This window comes from Astyanax mexicanus, chromosome 24 (genome assembly GCF_023375975.1).
Source record: "Astyanax mexicanus isolate ESR-SI-001 chromosome 24, AstMex3_surface, whole genome shotgun sequence".
NCBI classification, from domain to species: Eukaryota; Metazoa; Chordata; class Actinopteri; order Characiformes; family Acestrorhamphidae; genus Astyanax; species Astyanax mexicanus.
Genome location: NC_064431.1, coordinates 30,661,006 through 30,686,578, shown reverse-complemented (window position 1 = coordinate 30,686,578; position 25,573 = coordinate 30,661,006). Strand labels below are relative to the sequence as shown.

At 39.8% G+C, this 25,573-nt stretch overlaps 1 protein-coding gene across 2 annotated transcripts in view; it reads left to right on the top strand.

Annotated features, from left to right (window-relative positions):
- bsnb (bassoon (presynaptic cytomatrix protein) b) overlaps positions 1-23,500 on the top strand; it is a 124,655-nt gene extending 101,155 nt beyond the window's left edge. For both annotated transcript variants that reach the window (XM_049471487.1, XM_007234457.4), the window contains exons 6-13: positions 2,555-4,613; positions 5,099-5,991; positions 6,533-6,644; positions 9,807-9,941; positions 10,086-10,141; positions 10,248-10,347; positions 13,292-13,484; positions 17,734-23,500. In XM_049471487.1, coding sequence (XP_049327444.1) covers positions 2,555-4,613; positions 5,099-5,991; positions 6,533-6,644; positions 9,807-9,941; positions 10,086-10,126 — 3,240 coding nt within the window. In that variant the 3' untranslated portion in view covers positions 10,127-10,141; positions 10,248-10,347; positions 13,292-13,484; positions 17,734-23,500. The remainder of the gene's footprint in view (positions 1-2,554; positions 4,614-5,098; positions 5,992-6,532; positions 6,645-9,806; positions 9,942-10,085; positions 10,142-10,247; positions 10,348-13,291; positions 13,485-17,733) is intronic.
- Positions 23,501-25,573: the final 2,073 nt, after the last annotated feature.

The following is a 25,573-nucleotide window of genomic DNA, read 5'->3' as shown; positions in this document are numbered from 1 at the left end:
AAATGCAATTATGTATCATATTCTATATTTTATAATATTCTGTATCAGCCTTTCTTTGGCTTCTGTTTGTTATTTTAAAACATGTCCTAAGCCAAACTTTTTAAGATTTAAAAAAATATATACTACTGTTCTTTGGACACAGTCTTGAGTCTTGCTCTGATGTTTTTTTGACGGCAAGGGTTTCTTTCCACAAAAGCTAACTAATCTTTAGAAGTGTTATTGATTTTCCCCCTGTTTGTTTGCCTAATTGCAAATATTGCATATCGAGCTTTTTCTGCTGTTTCATCTACCAGTTATTTTCTAATTTATGTCCCTAATTTTAAAGGCTAATTATCCTATCCCCATTCTCATGAACTCTGCCAACACTAGGATACATGTAAAGCCATCCACCACCTTTTTAAAAGGAATGTTTAATACAAACTTTTAATTACCATATTTTTTGGCCAACTTACAATTCTATAATTTTCCCCAAAATTGACAGTGTGCCTTCTAATCCAGTGTGCCTTATGTATAAATTCTACCAGCAGTTAAGCCACTCCGCTGAAGTATAGCTTTATAAGGGTGAGTTGTCAGTGAAATTTCTAAAGCACTAAGTCTAGGTGCAGCAGCATTAGCTTTAGATGCTAACCGCAGCGCTAGCTATTTCGCCATTCAGAGGCGAGTATATTGGTCTGCGTGTTTACCGTTTTAAAACAAGCTATGTGGGACGAACCGCTAGCTGATAGTGCCCTGGCTTACTGAAACACTCAGGATTCAGCCCTACTGCTTTTAGCAGCAAATGCTAATGCTGCTGCACCCAGCCTTAGCGCTAAAGAAACTTTACTGAAAACTCGCCCATAGACAAAATATTGGAAGTCTAAGCTTACTGTAAATAAATAGAAGCTCTTTACTCACACAAATAAACAGGTTTCAGGAGAGAAATCTGTGTAGATTAACATCCAGCACTCGTTTGACTCGTTGAAAGAAAATGTTTTCGTTATTAAGAATTACAGTTTTGTTTGCTGAGGCGCTTACCACAGCTTCCTTATTAGAAGGGAAACATGGCAACACCCTTGCTCACTTCAATGTAGGCATCCTTACTAGTGTCGCATGCATGAAAATATACCAGAAAATAGACTTTCATTAATAGTGCGCTTTATAGTGCAGAAAATATAAATATGTTTTCTTTTTTATTTATTTGAACTCTATTCAGTATTGGATCTATTTTTAAACACTCCCTCATACACACATAAACACACACACACACATAAACACACACATTCTATGTTACATCCATGAAACCCTCAGGACTGCCAGCGGGACTCACACTGTGTAAGCATCCTGGTTCAGCCCTGCTGTCTTCCGGCTCGTCAGCAGCTGGTCAGAAAGGTCTGAGTCTTTCATTCTCAGTGTGATTGCTGTAGAAGGAACACACGCTTGTCAGGGGAGCAGGTCCAGTGCGTTTACAAGAACTGCCCACAGGCCAGAAGAGGATTTTTTTTCATCAGGGCTGTAGGCGTTTTTTTTTTTGTCGTTGTTTAGACATGTTTCATGGATTCACAGCGTCTCCGCAGTGGGTATGCAGTGTGTATATATATACAGTAATGAGCTCTCTGTAATGGATTTAACTGTCTGCTACTAGACATTAGTGCTGTGCTGCTTATTTATGCTTGTAAACTGGGAATTTGTTTATGTTCAGGGCTTTTGAGGTGAAGGAACTGAGCTTTATTCGACTGTTACTTTATTGTAGCATCATACATTGTGAAAGTTTTACGAAAAAAGGGATGTTAAATGTGTAGTGCTCAGTAATGTATAGTTTTTAAGTATGTGAACACTGTTTTTAGATGTGTGTTTGTGTGTAGCACCTCAGGATCCATGCAATGTTCACAGATTTATTGGCTTAAAAGGGTACTAAAAAGTTTTAAGTAGTTAGTTAAAAAGGATTAACTCATTAACTTAAGTTGGCATTTCCTTATTTCTTATTACCATTGTAATCATTGGTGCATTAGCAAAATGTACCACTAAACATTATTACTTTCACACAGTATGTTTATAAACATTAGTCTTAGAATATATCATGTTTCTGTAAGTCTTAAAAATGCTTAAAGGAGAATTTAAAGGCTAAAGTCAATATATAATTGAAGCAGTAGAATTTTATGATGAATGGATCAATAGAAATGCTGCAAAATGACTATAGTAGTACAATATATTTAGACTGAATTGACAAGGCTAAATACTAAGGCAAAGTACTTTTTAACTTCTTGTTTATCATTTATTTAAAGGATGTTCTTTTAGGTCCAAAGGAACAGAAGTAATTACATTCTAGAAATAACCAGCGGTCCCAATATACTGGTGATATCAAAACTATTTAAGATTATTTTCTGTGTTAAGAAAAGAAGGGTGGTTTAAAAAGCAGTCTCTAAATTTTTATTTTATTTTATTAGTGGCCAATACATCTGATACCTATTTATTTGTAAAACAAACGTTGATACACCATATTTCCTGTATCATATATGACCCATTTTAATTACCTCTTTTTATCTCCTACACTCTCTCTTGGTCTCTTCCTGCCCAGATGTCTTCCCTGCAGCAGCAAAACGCCATGATGAGAAAGGTGAAGCGAACCCTCCCCAGCCCCCCTCCAGATGAGACACCTCTGCCCATAGTCACCCCTGCCATGCCCCACATGTACAGCTCCCCGGGGATGTCTCAGAGGGTACTGCCTCGTCCAGTGCAGGGCATCACCAAAGCCGGTCTTCTGAGTGACCTGAAAGCCGTTGAACAAGAGTCCACCAAGCTACGTAAACAACAGGCAGAGCTGGAAGAAGAGGAGAAGGAGATCGATGCTAAGCTACGCTGTCTGGAAATGGGGATAACCCAGCGCAAAGAAACGATGGTGAAAGAGCGAGAAAGACGAGAGCTGGCCTACTTGCGCAGCATGGGGGATGCGCGGGACTACATGTCCGACAGTGAGCTGAACAACCTCAGGTTGGCTGGGGTAGCGACGGGGACTTACGACGGGAATGCAATGCTGTCACGACCAAGCACAGCCCCTCTCAACCAGTTCACTTCTGATCTAAACTCAGCTTCCCAGTACCTGCCCACGTCCTCATACCTCCCATACCCATATCCTCAGCCTAGTCAGCCTACACCAACACAGCCACCTGCTGCAGCCTATCAGCAGATTGGATTTCAGCCACCGCAGTATCCAGCCCCATCACAACCCCAACCAGGCACCTTCCAGCCTCACCCACCTCAACCCTCATCTTACCAGCCTCAAGGAGCTTTCCAGAGTCATGGTTACAGCCAGTCTTCATATCAGACTGACCTAAGCTTGCAGCAACCCAGTCATCAGGGCTTCCAATCCGCTGCTTCACCTTTACCTGGGCAGACTTTACCGTACCCAAGCCAGAACATGTCCTTCCAGCCCCAGTCAGATCTTCTTTCTGTCCATCAGATGCCACGACAGACATCGTTGGCTGATCTTGAGCAGAAGCTGCCAACAAACTACGAGATCATCAGTAACCCAGCAGTGTCCGTTGCCAGCTCAGCTCAGGAGACCGGCTTCAGTGGTGTATATTCCTCACCCTTAACAAATGCTTATGCTCCATATCGAACCCCTGACCAGATGCTGACTGACCGCGTACCGAGTCCTACGTCTGGATATGGCACGGAGGGTCTCTACGCCTCAAACCTAGAGCAGAATATCCCCAGAAACTACGTCATGATAGATGACATCAGTGAACTTACAAAGGAGAACATGGGCTCTTCTGATATGTCAAGGGCAGGTTATGGGAATGAAAATGGACCTCGTGGAACATGCTACGGACCAGAAGATCCCTATGGAAGATCAGCCGACGGTACTGGTTACCACCAGCAGGGTGGCATGGACAGTCACGGCCGACCCAATGCATCCGTGAGCGGTGGCTCTTCGGCTTATTATTACGACGACTACAAGCACGGCTCTCGCAGCAGTTCAGGAATGGGCAGCCAGAAGCACTCATCCAAGAACTTGGCACCAGCTGTTGTGTCCTCCAAGCGTAGCAAACACAGGAAGCAAGGAATGGAGCAGAAGATTTCCAAATTCTCCCCCATAGAAGAGGCGAGAGATGTAGAGTCTGACCTGGCTTCTTATACAATGACAACATCAACAGGTGGCAGCTGCACCATTGTGTCCAGGACAGGAGTGAAGAAGAACGTCTACGACCAGCAGAAGAACTACGGCTCTCGAGATCGCCTGGATGAGGATGATCGTCTGTACAGCTCTGGAAGGTCCAGGTCTACAGGGTACGGCATGGACAAGATCTCTTCCAGAGATTCAGCAGGTCACAGAAGTAAGTCTTATGAAAGAGACGCAATGGAACGATCGCAGAGGGGCACTCACGGCCGCAGTGGACGTCCATCCATGCGCACTCAGAACTCTGAGGAAGAGAGTCCACTCAGTCCGGTAGGCAAGCCTATGGGTATAGGACGTGTACCAGACCCACATGATGTGAGAAATCAGTATGGCTCTAGCCATTCTCTGCCTGATGTGCAGGACCATCACATGAGGGACATCCCCAAAAGCCAAGTCTACAAGCCGGATGACCCGTACCTAGTGGACGATATGCACTGTGCTGTTTCTGACAGTGAAGGTAATTGGTGCTGAATCACGACTGCCTGTTTAAAGTGCATCTCGTCACATCAGAGACTTTATGCATGCATGCATGTCAGTGGTCACAGCTGGAGCGCAGCGTTGACACGATGTGTATTTGCATTGTGTGCTTGCATTTACATTATGAGCATGTTATGTTCAGTGCACAAAACCATATATGCCATGTATGCCTACCTGTTTGCATGTTGTTGTAAACTGTGTGTCTGTTTTTTTTTGGTGCATTTTTTGTGATGCATGTGCTGCTTTAAAAAAAAAGACTTTGAGTTACATTTTTGTTTCTTCTACGAGATATGATTCAACTGGCATGTTTCAACCATGTTCGAACCTTCTTCCTTCTGCATGGCTACACTCTGCATGGCTCTACTCTACTCTATTCCCTGTTTTGCCACTCACTTAAATTTACTTGACTTCACGATTCATTGACTTTTTGATCTTTGTCTTGGTTCTCCAAAAAAAAAAAAAAAGCATATCATTTGGGTCAGGAAGAGACGGACTGGTTTGAGAAGCCACGTGAGGCTCGTTCCAGGCACCATGGAGGTGGAGGGCATTCGTCTACGGGTAAGAGAAGCCACGTCAAGCACACCTACCACGATTACGATGAACCTCCCGAGGAAGACCTGTGGCCGCAAGACGAGTACGGCCACCAGCAGCAGTCCTCCTCCACATCTCCCCGAGACCACCGACATCACGGTAGCAGCTCAGGACGTCACTCCTCGTCGCGGCATTCTTCTGAAGATCCAAGATCCTCCCGTTCTTCCCGGTCACATCCGAAGGACCCTTCAGGACGCTCTGAAGGCCGTGGCACTTCTTCTTCTTCTTCTTCTTCCGGGAAAAGATCCTCAGATCCTCGATCTTCACAGTCAGGCTATCGGGATTCGGGCGACTACTCCCGCGACCCTGCAGCTGGACACCACCACACGTCCAGTGGCCAACGTGGGCAAAGGCAGTCGGGCGCGTCCAGGCGGCAAGAATCTCCCGGGTCCAGGCAGCAACAGCAGCAGCAACAGCAGCAGCAGCAACAAGGTCCAGGAGGTCAACAGCAACCACCACAGCAAGGCCAGCAGCAGCAGCAGCAGAGGTCCACAGCCCAGCCAACAACTGGCAGGCAGCCTGGATCTCAGCAACCTGAACCTGGACAAGCTGGCCAGCAGCCTCGCTCCCAACAGCAGCAGATGCAGCAGCAGCAGCCCGGCCAACAGCCAGCAACCACAGCAGGTGCACCTCAGCCCACGTCCTCAGCCACAGGTGCTGGTGCTGGAGCTGCGGCCGCTCAGCAGCAAGCTAAGCCAGGTCAGGTTTCAGCACCAGGCCGACAGCAGGCTGGAGGACCACCTGCACCTCAACCGGCTGCTGCTGGGGTGAGTCCTAAATTAGATAAACCTTATATAGGTAAAGATACTAGGGTTTAAAATAGTTAGGTATCAACTCTTATTCTTAATGCTTTTTAATCCAGTCTGAAAGTCTAAAAGTACTAGTTTTAAAACTACTTAAAGTATAAAAGTAAAAGTAATATAAGGGGAAAAAATAAAGCCATTAAGATCACAGTATAAACCAATAGGGAGTCGGAATGGTATATGTTTATACTTCTCTACATCCAATCACAATCAAATTCACTCTATCTGGATGGAGAGATTTATCTGGATAGGGGTTTTATTGAACGATGAGAATATTTGAGATAATGTAGTGAGAATATAATGAGATAATTGTGTGAAAATGTAAAATAATTATATATATTATTTATAATAAGTAGAGATTAACCAACATTTCTACTTAAATAAGTATTTCTTACTTAAATAAGTACACTACAGGAGTAAAATAAAAATGTTATTTTAAAGACCAGAAGTTCAGTGGTGTAAGCAGTGGTCTGTTTGCTTAATCATCTTTCTTTTTTGTGGACAGGTGAAGATGGATAGCGCTCCTCCAGCTGCTGTGCCAACTCCTGCAGTTGCTATTGGATCTAAAGCTGTACCCCAGCCTGCCAAAGGCCCTACGACTCCTGCCATATGCATCGGTGAGTGGAGATAAGTGATTTTGTCGCAGAATCAATTCCATTGCAGTATGAAGCTCTGTTGAAGCTAAAGGAAATCTCTGCTGTTTTTCAATCTAATTTCTAACTACTGTATTTGTTCCAAAATTGAGGATCCAGCAACTGTCAAATCTGATCAACTTAGATGAAAAAACTCTGTATATATCCACTCAGTTTATTTATTTTATTTCAGTTTATTGTGTTTAGTGAGAGGAAGTCTTCCATTTTACACCATATCTAGAATAAAAAAAACTAAGCCTAGATGAAATTAGATGGATTTGTTGGCATTATAATTTATGGGAAATATCTTAGTTTTTCACTGCTCTTATAGAAGATTAGAGCACATTGTGTTTGGTAGAGCACATTTTAGTCACTAGACAGTATTTCTTTAAAAAAATGTGTAAAATTTAACTCAACCTGATTGTGCCATCTCTACCAATAAGCAGAAATATATTACACTAATAAAATCCTCTATAGTATTCCCGTTTATTTCTCATCTGTAAATCACTTTACAGATGTGGATTGTTTTTGGTGGAAAGTGGTGGAAATTATTTTTAACACAGAATACTGTAGTTTCAGTGGATTTGATAAATTTTGTGACTATATGTGAGATTAAGTAACTTTATACAGCATGCACTTTGTTAGTATTATTTATTATTTATTTATTGTTATATTTTTTAATTATATTTTTTGTTGTTAGTGTTCCTATTAAAGGAAAAAAATATATTATTGCCATAAACTAACAAAAAGTACCAGAATTAAAAGATTAGATTGTTTTTTTCTTGATGTTCTTGGGTGTTAAATGGCCTATTGTCTACTAAAAAAGACTAAATCTACTAAAAAGATTTAGTCTTTCTCTTACATTTACCATTTGCATAGATGTATAATTGAATAATCTAAAAATGCGTAAGAAGGTAATTTATGGGAACAGTGACGTTATTTTATTTTGAATTCTGTTAATTATTTCTGTTAAAGCCGTAATGAGTGGCAGTGTACTTGAGAGTTGCCAAGATAGCAATGAACTTTTGAGGACGACTGACTGTAGTCAGGGTTTTCTTTAGATAGAGGAGCACCTGTGTTTTTTTGTTGCCAACACAGTAATACATGAGAAATAGTCATAGATATATTCCTAAACTCCGTTGCTATTCAGGTGCTAGGCGTGGAAATAGACTGCTGATGGGTTGTAAGATAGCAATGAGCATCACGATGTGTCTTGTGCAGGGTGTATAATTGGGCCCAAAGTATTTTAAGAAAATCGTAAGATTTTAAATCCAAGAATTGCATTTTATAACATTTATATCATATAATTCTTTTCTTATTTACTTTAATTGGACTGTCTGTTCTTGTTCTCGGTTGTTCTGAATGGAACATTTAATTACAGTATTTAAGCTCCTTTCTGAATGTTAAATCAGGCCGCTGAGGGACGTATTGTTTATGTAGTTTGGGAATCAGTAGTCGCCTCTTGTTTTCTCCCGTATGATGATATCTGTGCTGAAGTTAGACTCTATTAGGTGTGAGAGCAGCAGACCGAGCGCGCAGTCGTTCAGAACGGTAATTAGCTCAGGAGCGCTCTCTCCTCACGGCTCCGGCGGGAAGAGCTTTATTAAATGTTATGATGGAGATGTTTATTTTGTATAAATGCAAATGAGAGCAGTTTGGTGCACTTCACAAACTGAATAAACACATTTTCTCTCACGTAAAACACACACTAACACACACACACACACACACGTGGACACAGCTATAATTGCCCTCTCAAAGTCCTCAATTAGGTGAGCGTGAATCACAGAGGAGCGTGCCCTCTCCGTGTCGGCATTGACACCGTGTTGAATAATTCATGGACGGTAATGATGCTGTTCAGGTCGACTCCTGTATCTGATGCAGAGTACTGTGTTTTGATGTAATGTAAAGTGCTGTAGCGTCTCACCAACCAACCCCCCCCCCCCTCGAGGACGCCGTTCTGCGGTCGGGATGAAGACATTTAAGCCCAGAGCGCAAACTCACAGCATCCTGCCTCCAGCATTACAGCAGGAAAAGATCTGACAGGATAAATAAACTGCTGTAAATGTGGGAGGACACTTTAGAGGCTGCCAGCAAGCGCTTACAGGTGTTTGAAGGTGGTGCTGATGTTTTTTCACAGCTTTGGGCCACACTTTTTTTTTTGTTTGTTTTTTTAAATATGAATCAGTTAAATCACGTGCAGGCACCTTTAGACTCCAGTATGAATCACAGCTAATACATTATTATCATCCTAACACATTAAGACATGGAAACTTCTTGCTAAATGAATAGCTTTAAGTTTTGAAGCTGTTATTTGATGTAAAAATAGTAAGTCTTTGACTCTGAAAATGCATAAATATATCGGGTTCCTGCGGGTCCTAAAAAAGTCTTTAAAAGTCCTTAAAAAGTCTTTAAATTGTCTTAAATTTAGTGATAAATTCAGTGGTAAAACCCCTGCAAACAGGAGGACCCGTGAGTTTTTTTTGTTGGCTTTCTCGGTCACATGATTTCGTGTTCAGTAGCTCCTCCATTTCCAGTCGCTGTTGTGTTTTGCGTGGATCTCTGTGGAAATGCGCGTGCAAAGTGTAAGTATGATGCGCGGCAGTGGACAAATAGCTATTACATTAAACGCGAGGAAACAAAACTCAGAGATGTGCGCCTGGACGGAACTAAAATTACTGAAGGACCACGAAAAATGAGTTCAGCGAAAAACAGTAGATAATTCATCTTGTAATTTTCTCAGAGGACGTCTGAGAAAAACACATACATGGTCGTTTCGGACGGGAATAAAATCACAGAGGACCCCTATTAAAAAAGAAATTACCCCAGAACCCCCTGAGAAACTAATCTGGTCTGGATAGGGCTTTAGTTAGTTTTCATTTGTGTGCCAAGTTTGAGCTCTGCTTTGGACTGATTTCTATTGCAATCTGTATTTTTCTGGAGGGGATATGCTGCTCTTTAGTATCAACAACATTATATTCTGCTAGTGTTACCATTGTGTTTTAAGGTATCAAAATATGGGTCTGTAAGGGTTTATTTAATTTATGAAAGATTTTGTGATTGATCAGTAAAGCATTGCTCTGTAAACTGCTCTTCATTGGTTCTTATATCTGAAAACTGCTATCTTTTACCCCCGCCCTCTCACAGGCTCGAAAGCTGCCCCCAGGCCTGGTGGGATCGGCAGCGCAGCCCAGCCTGGACAGCAACCCGCCGAGGGAGAAAATGTTCTTACCAAAATCCTGCAGGGCGGCGCTGCTGAGCAAGCAGGAAAACTGGGAGACGGTAGGATGAAGCGATTATAAGACCTAAACATAATAAGAGATAATAAGTGTCATCTCATTTATTTTTAAAGAATGTGGAAATGATTAATAACATCCTATGAACAAATATATTTCATTTATTAATCTCTCTGTTCTCTTTGTTCAGCTGTATCTGCTCTCGGGAAGAAGTTTACATCGTTTTGGTGAGCTGCTAACAGGAGGGTGAGTAAACCTTGGGGTTATTATATACATTACATGTAGAAAAAAAGAAAAGACAATGAGTAACAAGGTGGATGTTTATGTAATGGTGTGATGTTGATGATTTCAGGGTTTATGGTGGCTGAGGGGAGGATTAGGACTGGAAAAAAATCTTCTACAACTGTTTCTGCAATTTTACATCAGAGGATGGAGGACACCAAAGGGCTCCGGTAAGTTTACAAACCTTCATATGATCCACACACTCATTCTGAGAGGCTGTAATACACTACAGGAACTATAGGGGGCGCTATGTAAGGCTCAGTAATGTTCATATGATCCACACACTCATTCTGAGAGGCTGTAATACACTGCAGGAACTATAGGGGGCGCTATGTAAGGCTCAGTAATGTTCATATGATCCACACACTCATTCTGAGAGGCTGTAATACACTACAGGAACTATAGGGGGCGCTATGTAAGGCTCAGTAATGTTCATATGATCCACACACTCATTTTGAGAGGCTGTAATACACTACAGGAAATGTAGGGGGTGCTCTATAATGCTCTGTAATGTTAATATGATCCACACACTAATACTGACAGACTGTAATACACTATAGGAATGGGGGGCGCTCTATAATGCTCTGTATGTCTTATTTGATCCACATTGGCATACTAACAGATTGTAGTACACTACAGGAAGCATAGGGTGCATTCTATAATGGACTTTAAGGTACAAATGATCCACTTTCCACTTTCTAACAGACTGGTATAGACTATAAGAAGCATGTTGGGTGCTCTATAATGTGCTGTAAGGTAAATTAATCCAAATGGTCGTTATGATAGACTGTAATACACTACAGGAAGCATAGGGGGCGCTCTGTAATGCTCTGTAATGTTCATATGATCCACACACTAATACTGAGAGGCTGTAATACGCTACAGGAAGCGTAGGGGGCGCTCTATAATGCTCTGTAATGTTCATATGCTGCACACTCTCATTCTGACAGACTGTAATACACTACAGGAAGTGTAGGGGGCGCTATGTAATTCTCAGTAATGTTCATATGCTGCACACAGTCTTTATGACAGACTGTAATTCACTACAGGAAACATAGGGGGCGCTATATAAAGCGCTATAATGTTAATATGATCTACACACTCATTCTGAGAGGCTGTAATACACTAAAGGAAGCATAGGGGACTCTGTAAATAATGCTCAGTAAAGTTCATATGATAACACACCTCATTCTGACAGACTGTAATACACTACAGGAACTGTAGAGGGCGCTCTATAATGCTATATAATGTTCATATGATCCACACACTCATTCTGACAGACTGTATGACACTACATGAAGTGTAGGGGCACTCTATAATGCTCTTTAATGATTTTATGATCCACACACTCATTCTGACAGACTGTAATACATTACAGCAACTGTAGAGGGTGCTCTATAATGTTCATATGATCCACACACTCATTCTAACAGATTGTAATACACTACAGGAGGCGTAGAGGGAGCTCTATAATGCTCTGTAATGTTCATATAATTATACACACTCATTCTGAGAGGCTGTAATATACTACAGAAAGTATAGGGGGCGCTATATAATGCTCAGTCATAGACTGTATATAAAGATGGACGCCGTGTCGCCGTTCCCATTCATTCAATGAAAATGAAGCCAAAATCTTCCGCCATTTTGGCGATTCTGAGACCAGAGTCTGCGCAGTAGAGACCAGAGGAGGGAGAAAGACTGTGGAGAGCTCCTACTCATTTAAATAACCCCGCCCCTGAGGGCTGCCTCGAGGTCACAGGCTGCAGAGCGGAGCGGAGCGGAGCTGACGGTCTGTTATTGGTCCCGCCCATAACCAGCCCTTTTACAATAACCACACCTGTTTTGAATAGAGCTGAATAACGTTTTAAAAAACGAACTCTGTGAGAATATAAAAATGTAACAATATAAGCAGAGGTTACACTAGCTGCTGCATTTAAATAAAGGAGGTAGAATTACAGTATATTAGAAAAAAACGTGATTAAAAGTTATTCTGTTTTGCCATTGAAACCTATGGGGATGGGTGGAGTTACACAGCTTTCTGAAACCGAACAGCAGGGGGCGCCCGACCTGTGGTGGCTCCACTTTTGAGAGACGATGCTCTGTCCAGCTATACACAGTCTATGTGCTCAGTAATGTTCATATGATCCACACTCTCATTCTGACAGGCTGTAATACAGTACAGGAACTATAGGGGGCGCTATGTAATGTGCTGTAATGTTAAGACAATTCAAATGCTCGTTCTGACAGACTGTAATACAATACAGGAAGCATAGAGGACACAGCTAACTGCCTAATTATGCAAGTTATGCACCAGGGCTTCACACTTACAGGCTCTGTCATGCTTTGATAACTTTTTGAATTTATTTAAATTCTATTATTCCTCATTGAAACATTTTAAATCTAATTGTGCCCAAAAATAACCTCCTAAACTCATTTGTTTCTTATTTTTTTGCCTTACACGGTTGTATGTGCTTTGTTTGGAGTCCCTTGTTCTTAGTTTTTTCACCTCTACGAGATTTTGTATTAAAATAAAAAAAATAAAAAGAATTCTATGTAAAAAAAAAACTTCTTGTTAAATGCGGAGATAAATGCTTTAGCTAACTTTACTTAGAAACGTGCTCCCAAAGGGGAGCTTTTCATAGCGGGGGTGCAGATTTCAGTGCGCTTTCAAAATAAAAGTTTATTTTAAAACAAAAAACTTACAGGCTCTTGTAGGTTCTTCCCATTACTGCTCAGTGGAAACACCATTTTTGGATGAAAAAGACTTCTTCCTCCAAGCGTCAGATCTCGAGGAATAGCTCATGTAGTGTTTTGTGTGATCCCCTAAAAAAATACCCCTGTAGCCCCCTCTGGAAAACAGCCAGACGCATTTCCCCCAGGCCTTTCAGCCTCGAGTGGTACATGGCAGAGCACAGACTGGATCAGAGCCACCTGGACAAATGACTTTTTGGTTTCTGAGTGTCTCATTAATCTGTAATAGATCAAAAAGTCAATAGCTCAGCTGGATATTTGCATAAATTATATTCCCATGCACAATGCGAGCGAGCGGATGCCTCGTTGGACGCAGCGTTGATGCGATTTATCTGACCTGCTGGGATTCGTTGTGTCTTTCAGTCACCGAACCAATCAGGAGGGGAATCTGCAGGATGCTTCATCAGCAGAGAAGAAGCTGGATGTACCTCGTTCAGCACTGAAGTCCCCTGACAGCGGGATCTCGGCTCGCTGGTGAAAGTTTGGAGGCTGCTGAAGGCGAGAGGGTGAAGAAGCGGTGGTTTAGAGGGGCCAGCTGTTCCTCCTCGTTATAGCTGTGAGCACCTCGCCTTCATTTCTGCAGAAATTCACTAACAACACAGAGCTGAGCTCTATTCAATCCAGTGTAGAAATTCAGAGCAGGACTTTTTTCAAGCTTGTTTGTATGCAGTCATTTTGATCTCTATCAGATTTCCTTTATATGTTTGATATTCTTTAGTAGAGCCAAAGTAGGACCATTAAAAGCTCAAAACCATAGTTTCAAGAAGGTTTCAATGTCTAAAACATCAAAAATCTTTAAAAATTAGTTAATGGTGGAGGGATACATGCATGGCATTCTGTGACAAAAAAATAGCCTCTAGAAAAAAAAAAACAAATTTTCTTGAGATTTGCTACTATTTTATAATCATCAACATTAAATATGTGCCTCAAAATACACATGCAAGTTCACCAGTGGGTTTGGATAGTAAATGAATGAATGTGAGTGAGTATATTGATAAATAAATCAGTCTCCTATAACTCAAGCATAGCCACTATGTACTATACATATAACTCTGGAAAAAATAAGAGAGCACTTAAAAATGATGAGTTTCTCTGATTTTACCAAATTAAAAACCTCTGGAACATAATCAAGAGGAAGATGGATGATCACAAACCATCAAACCACCAAACTGAACTGCTTGAATTTTTGCACCAGGAGTAAAGCAGCATAAAGTTATCCAAAAGCAGTGTGTAAGACTGGTGGAGGAGAACATGTGATTAAAAAACAGGATTGTTCCTCCAAATATTGATTTCTGAACTTTTAAAACTTCATGAATATGAACTTGTTTTCTTTGCATTATTTGAGGTCTGAAAGCTCTGCATCTTTTTTTTGTTATTTCAGCCATTTCTCATTTTCTGTAAATAAATGCTCTAAATGAGAATATTTTTATTTGTAATTTGGGAGAAATGTTGTCTGTAGTTTATAGAATAAAACAACAATGTTCATTTTACTCAAACATAAACCTATAAATAGCAAAATCAGATAAACTGATTCAGAAACTGAAGTGATATCTTATTTTTTTCCAGAGCTGGATATATATATATATAAATATATATAAAAATCATCAGATGATACTGAAACAAATTGAGTTTCACCAAGATACAAAATTCATGATTATATAACATTTTTACATAGCATATTTGCCTTTGCAGTCATGATATTACAGGAAGCCACTTTTTATTACTGTAGTATAAAATGTAAAATGTATGTCTGGTTTGGATATTCTGCTGATACTGAAGATTTCAGCTGTAGTTTCTCCACATGTTTCAACCAACAGTGCCATCTGTCTTTAAGTGTGAAAACTGCACGTTTATTATTATAAGCAGTGTATAAATATTAATATTAATCCACTGTAATATTCTGTTACATTCTAGTGTTACTGAGATATGATTACAGGTCATTAATTACAGCACAGATCTGATATTTCTAAAGAAAGAGAAGCAGGTTCAAGTCATTGAGAACGAGCAGCTCGAACTCCGCTCGGCCTCCATCCAATCGTTAGGGGGTCAGAGGTCATAGCTTGGATCAGCTGACCTCAGAGAGCCAATAGAATCTGCCCTTTCACTTCTGGCTGCAAGGGAAGTGGGTCAGTGAGTGAGCGAGAGAAGCAGAGAGAGAGAGAAAGCTGTGATTTGCTGGACGATTAGAGGGCTACCCATGGATTTAGTGTTAGCCGTTAGCATAATGCTAATGCTCATTCATGGCCAGGTCTTCTTTTAAAGGCAGCACCAACAGCACTGCCACTAAACTGAGTATAACCTGATGATTATGAATATTTTTATTTTTATTTTATAAGAGTCTAAAACAGTTTTTAAATTGTGTTTATGGTGGAGGTATCTCTCTATCCATCCATCCAACCAGTCATCTCTCTATCCATCCATCTATCCATTCATCCGTCCAACCAGTCATCTCTCTATTTAACAATCCATCCATCCATCAAACCAGTCATCTCTCAATCCATCCAACCAGTTATCGCTGCATCCATCCATCCATCCATCCATCCATCCAATCAGACATCTCTCTATCCATTTATCCAACCAGTCATCTCTTTATCCATCCATCCAGTCATCTCTCTATCCATCCATCCATCCAGTCATCTCTCCATCCATCCATCCATCCATCCATCCATCCATCTATCTATCCATCCATCCATCCAACCAGTCATCTCTCTATTTATCAATCCATCCATCCATCCATGAAACCAGTCATCTCTCTATCCATCCAACCAGTCATCTCTTTGTCCATCCAACCAGTCATCTCTTCATCCATCTATCCATCCATCCATCCATCCATCCATCAAACCAGGCATCTCTCTATTCATCCATCCATCCATCCATCCAAACAGTCATCTCTCCATCCATCCATCTATCATTCAAACATACATACATACATAACTTGTTAGACACACACTCAGCTATTCTATTCCCTGTAGAGAAGTATTGCCATTAGAATAGGACACTCTGGAGCAGATAAGCATGAACCTCTGTGTATCCCTCCGTCCACACAGTGTACATTCATATTCCTTCACTTTGAGTAGAATCAGTGACCTCCTGAGGACAGGGCCAGCACTCAGACAGCAGTGCCACTCAGGAGAGATATTCACAGCCCTGGTTAAGCACATGTTGTAGACGACAGGCTGCTGTAATTCTGAACAGGATCTTTATAGAGCTAATTCTCCGAGCGGCTCGGGGGAGGATCTGAAACCTGTACTATTAAACCCAAACGTGGCCTTTCTGCTCTGTAATGAAGGAGCAGACAGCCTGCAGGTAGTAGACTTATCCAAAGACTCTTTAGGCTCAGCAGATCTCATCCTGCACTTTTGATTTTCTGCAGGAGTGTGTGTGTGTGTGTGTGTGTGTGTGTCCCTGCATAATATCACACAGTCTTTGCTGTGTGTGTGGGGGGGGATCTAGAGAGCGGATCGAGGGATAAAACAGGCTCAGGGGCTCTTAATGCTGCCACCAATCCGTCTCAGCCCCCGGATTATGGGCCAATCCCGGCCGTGCACTGCTTGTGGGCGGGGCTTGATGGTCAGATAGCAGCGGATATGGGGGTTTGGTTCTTTCTGCTGGTGGGTGTCTTCGATTTCACGCTCTGTCACACATTGTGTTAATGACTTTACTACAGCGCTGCTAACAGACGGACAGCCGACGCCCAGTCCGGCCCAGTGAGACACAGGATATATTTAGCTGGGTTTAGAAAAACCTCACATCTACAGAATAAAACAAGGCTTGGACCACCAAGGAATGGACCACCCCCCTTCTATCCTCTGTCTGTAACTTTAGTCGATAAGCCAAGTCATATTTGGTGTCTGAAGTTTGCTTTCTTAGTTCTAAACTGGAGCTATGAGGCCAATGTTGCTAACAAGTGATGGAAGTCTGTAGTAACCTATAGTTTTTCATGTACATTTATTTTTTACATTTAGTTTGATCTTAATTTCATTGCAGACAGTGGACCCTATCGTGCACCAAGATCAAGGCACGTTGCAATGTTCTTTGCTATCTTACACCCCATCAACAGTCTATTTTCATGCTTTACGCCTGCGCCATTAAATAGCGTTGGAGTATATCAATAAATCTACACTGATAGGTGTGGTGGTCTGGAAGTGAGGTGTGTTCAGGTATCTTGTCAGCGGGACACAGTGGTGCGCTACTGACTGATTAAAACAATGACAACAGTCAACAGTCAGCCGTCCAATCCTATCTTATCCATGCAGGAGCTCCGTGCACACTGTGGCGGTTCGTGATGCACTTTCAGATCCTCTTAAAACTATGGTGAAACAGTGTATTGGACATAAGGTAGTATATATTTATGATTATTTGGTGTAATTACTTTCTGTAGGGTGTTTTTAGGACCATATATACAGACATACATGGTTTCATGCACAAATTTGTTTTTTGTTTTTTTGTAAATCTGACACCTTTCTCTCATACTTTCTTCAATCTGTGGACATTAGATATAAACCTCCTGCCCTCTAGTGGCCATAACTAAATATACAGATGTGTTAAATGTCATCATTAAAAAAGTATATGTATTTGTATAACATATATATTTTATTGCCTTAAATCTAACCAATATTTATTGATTGTATTTTATAATTATAATCATAATCATATACATGCATCATCCAAAATAGTAGCACTGCTTTTTTAAAGGATAATTTAATTACTTAACATTGTTAATTAGTATGTCACAAAGTAAGTAAATGGTATAAATAGATGAAGACACATCATTCATCCATTCTTCTTTCTTCTCGTATCTGCAGGTGTGTCACTTTACCTGTACAGCAGTAGAGGAGGAGTTCAGAGAAGGCGGCCCCTCAGACCACACCTGCCGAGGTGAAGACGAACATCAACGACCAGCGGTTCCCTCTGAGCTTCCTGTTACAGTCCTCAGAACACCACGCTGCCATATCTCACCATCAACCTCCACCACACACACACACACACACACACACGTCCTACAGCACACTGCACTGTGTGCACAGAGGGTTCACTATCAGGACGTCTGCACTGAAAAAAGTAGTGCATTAAATTTATTTTATTACAGAATAGATTTAGTATTGTTATTGGAGCAAAACCAACAGCATATCATATCATATCATATCTCCAAAACAGTACATTTACAGGATGGAAAATCAGTTAAAATTAACATTAATATGGTTAATCTAATACATCATATCAGCCCTGTTATCAGATCAGTGAGGAAAGGGACATTTAGAACTGTCTCATGTCAGCAGAGCTTCAGACAGTATTTTCTTATTTGAACTGTGTGGTACTTCACAGTATTTATAGTAATCTGTGTGGGTTGTGGTCTCCAAATCTGCGCACCCCCAATTCGCCAGTCCATTTCCTCACTCAGGGTTGCCAGGTATAGAAAACACAACAGCACTCAAACTGTGTGCCGCAGCCATGGAAACGGGTGAGCTGGCTATTTTTCTGCTGAACACGGGTAATAACTGAGCTTCAGTAAGGTTGCTTACCATTGCGTAGTAGAGAAGGGCATTTTGGACACTGCAACCGTACATATATATATATATATTTACTGATCACCTACAGATTAAGACTCATGTAGGTGTCAGTGTGTGTCAATCTGGCAACCCATGTGAACTTTGCTTCTGGGAAGGAGTGGGTGGTGCAAAAAACTCCACTGCATTTATAAATGATTATTATTTTAAAATTTAATTATATAAAAAAATATCCAAGCTTTTGATTTAGAATAGGGAGCTTTTTCCAAAATGAAATATACATCACTAGTACATACAAAAATATCATTGTTATATCATGACAAATAGGATGTACAGCATTTTAGAATGAATTTCTGTCCAAGCTCTGCCTCTACAGTATATTAACTGAATATATAATGTACTTATAAATCACATCAACACATATATTTTATATATTTCATATATTTGACCATAACTGTGTTGATGTTTTATTATAAAAAAAAAACAAGGAAACTTTTGAGACACATTGAAATCAAGTAAATTAGGTAAATTTACTGTATTACTTTTTTCAGTGTGGACACTAAAATAAGACAAAACTACTGATATCCATCTATAACATCAACACACTCACAGAAGTGTGTGTCAGATGCTCATCATGCTCAGGTGTCCTCCCTAACACACACACACATGCAGAAACAGTTCTGGGAGTTGTTTTCCAGTCCTAAACCTGAACCTAAAACTTTCTTCAGACTGTTGTAGCTGAGATTTTCCCCACAGCGGCGCCGAACGTTGTATTTCTTACGATCTCGACATTCCAACATGGCGATGATTGACCTTCTCTCTGAATGTTTTCTGCTTTTTTATTTCTTCTTCTTCTTCTTACGTTCCTTCCTCCTCTCCTCTCCTCGACCTGTTTGTTATGTATGTACCGAATGCAAACGTGTAGAGTGTAAAGTGTGGACATGGGACTGCACGCACAAAAACGTAGATATCTACTATATAACCCCATATCTAACCACCTTCTACATGCCCCCAACAGGGGGGAGGGGCCACTGCGGAGTGTGTAAATATATATATCAGAGCCAGATCATGTAATACAGAAGAATCAGAAGCCTGTCTGCTTGGTCACTTCCCTCCTTTAGCCATTATCAAGCCATCACTAGTCGATCGCAGAGCCCGGATCTGTCGCCGTCACAATTTTAGGTGTCCAAGCACCTAACCTTGCTGGACTTTTCCTTCTGGGTTTTTTTTTACGGCTCATCTCGATAGTTTCTTATCACGTTTCGTTGGCCTGATTTACTCTGATTTACTTTAAGATTTAAAAGCCTTATTCATATTTTTTTACTCGTATACCTCGTGTTTGTTGTTGTTGTTGTTTTTTTTTTAAAAGCTCTGAATCATCCTTACTTGATTTATTTTGCACAGCTGTATCTTACTGTAAAGAGAATGATATTGTAAATCATTTGTGTATTTATGGATTTATATTTCTGGGATCTTTATTTATTTTTTTGGTGTTGTCAATTTGATTATTTATACTTTTTCGTGTCATTTATGATCAATTATGATCGGTCATAATTTTTTGGGGGGGTTGGTTGTCGGTTTCTTAAAGCAATAGCATGCAGATATAGCTATAGAGCACAATTTAATTGTTGTTCAGAGTGGTTCAGAAATAAGTCTGTCATCATTGATGAAGCATTATATATGTCGGTGGGTAGCAGAGTACATATGCTTACAGTCGTACAGTCATTTAAATAATGGTGAACGAACCTGCCCCAGACACATACATACATACGACATTTTATTTTATATATATATATATATATATATATATATATATATATATATATATATATATATATATATATATACACACACAGTCACACACGATTGAGCTTTTTCCATTTCAAATTCTCTATGCAATGATTCATCCAATAATGTCATTGCCACAGCAATTCAGCAACTCCACAGCACCACCACCACAGTGTGTCGCCACACACTCAAAATATGGATATGAACTTGTTTGTATTTAACTTCTTCTTGTATGTATTGAAATTATTCTTGAATTTTTGGATTATGATTATTATTTTTTTTATTTTAGTGGCATGTTAATTACTGCCCCTTGTACACCCCTTGGTTTTGGGGACTATGTTGCCAAAGGGTTTCTCGTGTTGACCGTCTGTCTTGGACGTCCACCATCTTGTTGCTTGAAGCATGGTTCTGCTCGGCATCTCTTTGCCTGCTCGTGTACAGTAAAATCTCCTCCAGCCTGCCGTCCGGCTCCTCCGTGACCGCGCGCGAACGCTCTGGTGATGCGCTGGTTCAGTGTGTCTCCATTGTTTCAACTGCGTTTAATCACATATGTACATTCTGAGGTTTAGAGGGTGTGTATAGATGAGATGGTCACTATGGCTCTTGTCAAAGGTCCACCTAATAATGTGTACTTTTGAAGCTGTTGTTCCTCAGTTGGAAAAGCTTTAAAATCCCATTTATAACCCCAATGAGAGGCTCACTGTAGCTCAGGGTACATCACAAAACCTCATGCACTCCCCTCCAAAAAATTGTTATAGCCTGAAAACATTTGGGTTAAATATAAAAAAATGAATATGAGACAATGCAGAGTTCAGAAGATAGCGCCTTCTGTCTGAACCCACCTCAAATGTTTCTTTGAAACAAGCGTGTCGGAGGGAATCAACATAAAACAGATTATTTATTGGCTAAATATTTTGCTTGCAATCACTGCATCAAATTTGGGACCCTCTAACATCACTTAACGTTTGCATTCTTTTTATTATAGGTTTGGCAGTAGGGGTGGGCAATATGGCCCTAAAATAATATCACAATATTTCATGGTATTTTTGCGATAGCGATACTCTTGGTGATATGACAAAATACTTGGTCTATCTGATTTACATCTGTTACTTAGTACACCAGTGACAACTTTCTTCTTCAGGACAATTTAAACAGTTTACTGGCTATGGCCAATATTTTTGCAGTGGCTCTGATTGATTTTCTATCTTCTCTCAGCTTCACTAAAGTGATTTTTTTTCACTTATAGACACATAGCTCTCTGGTTTTCATGCTTGTTCGTCTTTAGACTATAAATGCACAGATTTTGTTAGTAATCAATGTATCAGGACACACCTGGGCAACAAAATACACCTGTCAGTCAGATGTTCCAATACTTTTGCTGACAAAAAAATGGGTGGGTTCAGACAAAAGATGATATCTTCTGAACTGTGTATCAGATCCAGGATGATGTTGATTTTTTTTGTCTTATATTACAGTAGAAATAAAGGGATTGGCCTCAGTGTTTCAGTACTTTTGGAGGAGTGTGTATACATTTAGAGTGTTATTAATATACATATATATTTATACATGTTTATTAAGTGAGGCGGGGCTACAGTCCTTAGGGTTGAATGGAATTTTACCCAGCATTCTCTAAAGCTCCAGCCTAGCAACTGTAGCTATGAAAGAACACATTTGTGGGTGGAGCTTGGATGGATGAATTGCAGCTCTGTGCTGTCTGAATCCCAAAAGACTCTTTCACTTGATTGGTTGCTACACAGCTTCACTTTAACAGTATTTATAGCATTTTAAGGCGGTTTTAAATTTAAAAACATATTTTAAAGGAAAAGAATCAATTTATTCCATTACTAAAGAAGAAACAGTATAACTAAACATGCTAATGTGGCTAAGAATAATGCTAATAGCCACCAGCTAGCATGATGTGTTTTGCTATCATTAAGTCTTAACAGTGACAGTAAATTTGACTGAATTTTTCCATAGTAATAACCATAGTTATTATTATATTATCTGTAATGGTACAGTTGAGTCAAAAAATGCCTAGCTTGCTATACTTTTAAATGAAAGAAAATAGCTAACAGTTAGCATTACGCAAATGCCATCATGCTATTCATAATTTTAATTCTCTTTTTTAGCATTTTTTAAGCCAATTCTTCAGTTAACAAGAGTCAGAATATCTTCTAATCTCATATCATTAGTTTAACAGGTTGTTCAGGGGGTAGTTTAGGATCTCTCATACATTTACATGCATTTTTAGCTGCAAGACTAATCATATCAATCAATATAATCAATAAAGAGGAAGTTTGGGAGTGTTTATATGCAGTTGTCACCATGGAGACGCCAAATGTAACCAGAGCAACCAGAGCAGAAACGATGGTCACAGAGGCTGAACGCGGAGATGGACAGACACGCATGACACACTAACACACACACACACACACACACACAAAAGAAAGTACACACAATACACAAACACACACTCCCACACACACACACACACACACTGGGACACATGATGGAATCCTCACTGTAAATACAGACTTTCACTATTTTGTACAGCGTTTAAATATCATGAGTGAAAACGACGGCCGTCTTGTGCATCCTCACGCCGGCCTTGCTGCCAACTTTTTGTGCTTTTGTGTATAAAAAGGATGATAATGATCATTGTTATATTATTATGATTATTATTGTTGATTATTGATGATTATGATGATTATTGATGAAAATAAGCATAGTATCTGTGGCTGGCTCTCAATGACTGTTGAATACAGTGAAAAAACAAAAAACAAAAAAACGGTATTCCGAATCCTATTGCTCTGTGTAGAATTTCCATATTGTGTAAAAAAAATAATAAAAAGAGAGAGAAAGGGATATAAAAAATAATAATCTATAAATATATATATATATATATATATATCAAAGTGGCAAAAGTTGTCTTGACTTCCATCGTTACTTTCCGTCCAGGAAGATTTTCTAGTGGGCATGTGGATCAAACGCAACTCCAATTGGGCTTTAAATAAAATGAAAAGTGTAATAAAAGAATACAAACGGCATCACTGTAAAGAATGACGTTAAAAAAGTCCGAGCCGTGCTGCCGGAGGAGCAGTGGGCCGAGTATGAGTCCAGTATCCATTGTGAAACCTCGTGTTCTTTTCAGTGTATTCCTGTTCAAAGATAGAGTACATTCTGGTGCATCATGTCATGTAATGTGATTATGAAAATAATGGACCTGCAATTTGTTTCCAATCTGGAAAAAGAATAAAGAGAAAAATGGGAAACAGTAGTTTGGGCCTTCTCTGTTTATGCCTGAACACACACACACACACACACACACACACACACACATATACACACACAGCACCAAAAGTCAATCAATCGATCAATCAACCTTTATTTTCACTCGGGAAAAAAATATTGAGGGTGACCCTCGTTTACAATGTTGCCGAGCCTTTATAACATCAAAGGGATTGAACACATTTAATAATAAATTAGAAATATATATGTAAAAAGAAAATTCTAAAATACCATAAAAAAAAAATTACACATTAAAGCTCACCTTCCGTCGTTTTTTCTTTCATTTTAAAATGTCTAGTTGTGGTCTCTAGTATGAATGAATGACATGTGAGCCGTTTTTGTAAAAAAAAAAGTGCTCAGGTGTCTCTGTATAGCTCTTTTTTAATGGACTGTTTTAGGGGTGTGTCCAAAATGACCGGATTCCAGCTTTGCTCATGAATATTCATACATGCAAACAGCATGCAAATATCTCTCCTCTGATTGGCTAGGAGCACTGCGACGCCCCTCCACCGCTCTGCCGCTCACTGCCTCCCACCTCCTAACTGATGAGCGGTGATGTTGCGTCGCTTCAGCTCCGCCTCTGGGAGTTTCTCGAGCCAAGGTGGGCTGGTCTGTGAGTTTCTGCCTACGTAGGCAGAAAGATAATTCAAAATTCACCCGTTTTTCGGAGGGGGGGAGGGGGGATTTCTTTGCTTAGCTCCTGCAGACAATGGGGGCTGCAAAACAGTTTAATGTGCAGGTGTACACATTCAACTCGGAGAGACCTACTGTATTCCACAAAAAACAAGAAAAATCGGATTTTCGTGGAAGGTGAGCTTTAAAAGTAAAAAAATGTATAAAATATAAAATAAGTAAATAGATAATAGTAAAAGTTAAGTAGTTAAGTAGTTTTTGCTTCTCATAATCTGGATTAAAACATTCACATACTCAAATATTCACTATTCACTGTATACCTGTAACTCTACCTCTTCACTACTTTACAGCTGATGCTCTCAAACACATTAAGAAACAAGAAATTCAAGTAATTAACTCTTGATGAGTTCAGCACAGCTGTTAACTAAAAGCCTGAATTCCAGGAGACTCTACCTCATAAAGCTGACTGAGAAAATCCAGCAGAGATGTTCAGAACTGATCATCTGAGCAAGAATCTAAAATATAAAACGTATTCTGGTTTGTTTAACTTTTTTTTTTTTCATAGTTTGGATGAGTTTAATATTAATCTTCAATGCAGAACATTTTAAAATACTGAAAAAAAACCCCCACTGAATTTAAGTTAGACGAAACTTTCTGGTCAAAAGTTTGGACATATATGTACCACACATATTGTATGTAAGTGATAAGCCCCAATCAGGGTGAGTAATGAGACCATGGGGTCCATTTGGGAAACTCATTTAAAGACCATAACCACCTACAGTTATACAGCTATGGAAAAAAAAGAAGAGAACACTTAAAAATGACGAGTTTCTTTGATTTTACCAAATTGAAAACCTCTGGAATATAATCAAGAGGAAGATGGATGATCACAAACCATCAAACCACCAAACTGAACTGCTTGAATTTTTGCACCAGGAGTAAAGCAGCATAAAGTTATCCAAAAGCAGTGTGTAAGACTGGTGGAGGAGAACATGATGCCAAGATGCATGATTAAAACTGTGATTAAAAACCAGGGTTATTTATTTTATTATTATTATTATTTTTTTTTTTTTTTTTTTTTACAAAATATTGATTTCTGAACTCTTAAAACTTATATATGAATATAAACTTGTTTTCATTTTCTGCAAATAAATGCTCTTAATGACAAAAAATCATAGAAACTGATTCAGAACCTGTGTTTTTTTTTTTCTTTTTTTTTTTTCCAGAGTTGCAGTTCATGTTCCTTTCATGTGAGCCACACACCAGCCTTTTTTACAGGTTCCTCACAGATCCACAAGATGTCAGCAGAGTATTTTAGGTTTATTGTGGTTCTGTTTGGTTTGAGGGTGTTTTGGCGGCAGCTTCACACAGTCACTCCCTGTGATTCACACACCGCTCTGATCCTGATCCTCTGTTATTTTGGGGGTTA